At 40.0% G+C, this 2,999-nt stretch overlaps 1 protein-coding gene across 1 annotated transcript; it reads right to left on the bottom strand.

Annotated features, from left to right (window-relative positions):
- Positions 1-435: 435 nt before the first annotated feature.
- On the bottom strand, positions 436-2,795 carry Gm21308 (predicted gene, 21308). The gene is made up of 2 exons (NM_001373898.1): positions 2,647-2,795; positions 436-1,535 (listed from the first exon to the last, which is right to left on the bottom strand). The coding sequence occupies exon 2, from the start codon at positions 1,251-1,253 to the stop codon at positions 570-572; it is 684 nt and encodes a 227-aa protein (NP_001360827.1). The 5' UTR covers positions 1,254-1,535; positions 2,647-2,795; the 3' UTR covers positions 436-569.
- Between the last annotated feature and the right edge of the window lie 204 nt (positions 2,796-2,999).

The following is a 2,999-nucleotide window of genomic DNA, read 5'->3' on the forward strand; positions in this document are numbered from 1 at the left end:
CAAGTTTCATTTGGTTTCATTATTCAAATGAAACCTTATTTTGTCTGATTTATGAATCTCTTTGGATCAGTTTTCTGGGTTGCACTTTGTGTAACAAGGCCACATTCCTTTTATCTATCACTCTTTCCCCCAACTTGTTGTTTCTCCCTCAGACTTCATTCCAGAGATTCTATCTATGTCCTGTCTTTCTCCCCTTCTTCCTAAAAATCCATCTTTTGCTGCCATCCCTGCTCCTCTAAGTCATATCTCCAATTCCTTGCTCACTATGCAGACCACAGAATCTAAGTCCTGTCCATTTTAGCCTGTGTAATATTAGATGTATGCACTGTTCACAGCCTGAGTTGCAACTTTCATCTTGCTTTGATGTTCTTTCCACCATAGTCCATCTCTTCCAACAATGTGTTCACTAAAAGCATGTCATGTCACACGTATTAATTTTTAGAACAAAACAAATTTTATTGACAAAGATACTGAGGTTGTCAAAGACCCATAGGTACCCAACACAGGAAAATAAACATTTTTTTCAATCCTATAAGTTTACTTTTCTGTACTTTGTGATTTTTTTTAATTTAAGTGATATTTGACACCAGAGTATAGACATAGATATGTAGGTCACCAAGAAATTTGATAAAGTACACAGTAGAATTGGCTAGAACTTTGTAAACAACCTTTCCGAACTTTTTGGATCCATCATCTCTGGTGTACTGCACCCAGGAACCTATTAAGAAGTCATTGTCATCACCTGATCTCGCCTCAGCCAGAGGGGTCTCTGGAATGATGTGGTGGTTACCTTCCTTGTAGTCATCCAGGAGCTGATAGACGTAGAGGACCGGATCCTTCTTGTAGGAAATGTAAAAATAGTCCTGTAAGAATGGCACCTGGGCTAGCACCATCCCACTCCAGTTGTCCTCAGAGCCATCTTTCCCCTCAAATTTGTGTTGTACCTCTCTGCAAACCAGGGCGCTGGCGAGGTGGACATCCCTCACCTGAAGAAAAACTACTTTGTGAGGCAAGACCTTAAGATTTAAAATCCTCTCATCGCTGTGGAGCTCCTGTCCGTAGACACTGTCAATTCCGTCATACTTCACCAAATAAAGAGAAGGGTTTGTTGGCAGTTGACCTAGAATGATGGCCTTCCAATGGGTGACAGGCTCATTACCTTCCTTCCACCCGTGAGAAATTCTGCAGCCAACAATATTCCCCAGGGCCTGGGAAGAAGGCTTCCTCCTACTCTTCTTCTTGAGTGATGTCATGCTCAGACTCTTCAGAGGTATTGTCTTCTACCTGGCTGTAGACCTGTTGTGCTAGATCACACTGTCTAAGTGGCTTCCATTCTCTTCAAATATCATACTTGCCCATTGCCTGGGACTGAAGATCTTGCCCGTTTACGCCAGACACAATGCTGTTGCCTCTGTCATATATATGAATTCCTGATGGGCAATGGTTATGGGTTGGGAGTGAATGCTGGACCAAGACTCTTCTCTACGAGAACTTCTGAGCATGTGAAGAAGACTATGCTAAACAGATTTGAGCTCCTAAAATTAATTTTATAAAAATAAGAAGTTAATAAGTCAGCCATGGTGGTACATGCATTTAATCCCAGAACTCAGAAGGCAAGGACAGGCAGATTTCTAAATTAGAGACCAGCCTGGTCTACAAAGTGAGTTCCAGGGAAGCCAGTGCTATAGAGAGGAACCCTGTCTCAACAACAACAACAACAACAACAAGTAAAAGAAAACAGAAGAAAATCAAACGAAAAACAAACAAAAGAGAAATTCAAACAAAAAATAACAAAACAAACAATCAAATGGAGAAGTTAATAGGAAGTGGTGGTGACCCATAACTTTAATCATAGTACTCAAGAGGCAGAGTGAGGCAGACCTTAGTGAGATAAAGGCTAGTCTGGTCTACACAGTGAGTTTCCTGACAGCCAAATCTAAACATACAGAAACTCAAATAAAATTAACCAAGCAGGCAAACAAACAAACAAAGAAACAAAGAAACAAAAAAACAAGGACATAAAAATTGTGTAATTAACAAGTAATTCTCTAGAGCTCAGAAGAATATACTCAGATCAACATTTATTTTTTCAGCCCTGAGTTAATTTGTCTCTGATGAGGATCATCTCCTTGAAATTCTATGTCAATTTAGGTTGTGCTATGACTATTACACCCAATGATCAAGAAGAAGAGAAAAAAAAAATAAAAGGGCCAGAAGGGTCACCATGACTCTCTTGTACGTGTAAGGACTGAGCTAAGTGCCTGCATTCACAAATATCTTCCCAGGGACACAGCACACCACTGTCCTTCTTTATTGTTTCTCCTGACCCAGCTTCAAAATTATTTGATGAAGCCATTGCATCAGTGAACTCAAGAACAACTCAACAATTTGAGGCAATATCAGCCATTTAGAACTAATATCTTCTAACATGCACTTGGACAAAGAGGAGATTTGGCATTTTAGTGGAATTGTGATCTAGATATTGTTAGCAAGGATAAAAATTCAGGAGATAAACTAACCTAGACCATTCATCTCCCTAGCTAATAAACATGCAGAAAGTAAATTGTACAGTAACTCTCTGTAGGAGAGAAAATTTTTAGCTTTCTGTAGCTATGAGGGTCCTAATTACTACATAAATATACTTACCCATAGAAAAATATCCTAGTTGTCAAGATTCTGTCTCCTGATACAGACCAGGCACCAAAAGCCTGTGGGAAAAAATGACCTGGCTTTGACACACCACTGTGAAGATAGTGAACTCACCTTCAATGGATTCTAGTGCCTCCAAGTGGAATAGATGCGCAACCTCCAGCCAGTGCTCTGTGACATCACCCTAGTTCAGCTTACATCATAGAACCCCTCTCAGGCTGGTTCCTTCCCTAGTTACACTCAGAAACGTTCAGCATCTCGAATTTACCTTTTCATATGGCCTCCTAGAAATAATAAATGAAATCCCAACTGAAAGGCCTGATGATCTGAGTAATATTCTGCCAAAGAAT

This window comes from Mus musculus, chromosome Y, assembly GCF_000001635.26.
Source record: "Mus musculus strain C57BL/6J chromosome Y, GRCm38.p6 C57BL/6J".
NCBI classification, from domain to species: domain Eukaryota; kingdom Metazoa; phylum Chordata; class Mammalia; order Rodentia; family Muridae; genus Mus; species Mus musculus.

Bases quoted from the DNA above. Each gene is read 5' to 3' on its own strand.
- Gm21308 (NM_001373898.1), bottom strand. From the start codon at position 1,253: ATGACATCACTCAAGAAGAAGAGTAGGAGGAAGCCTTCTTCCCAGGCC.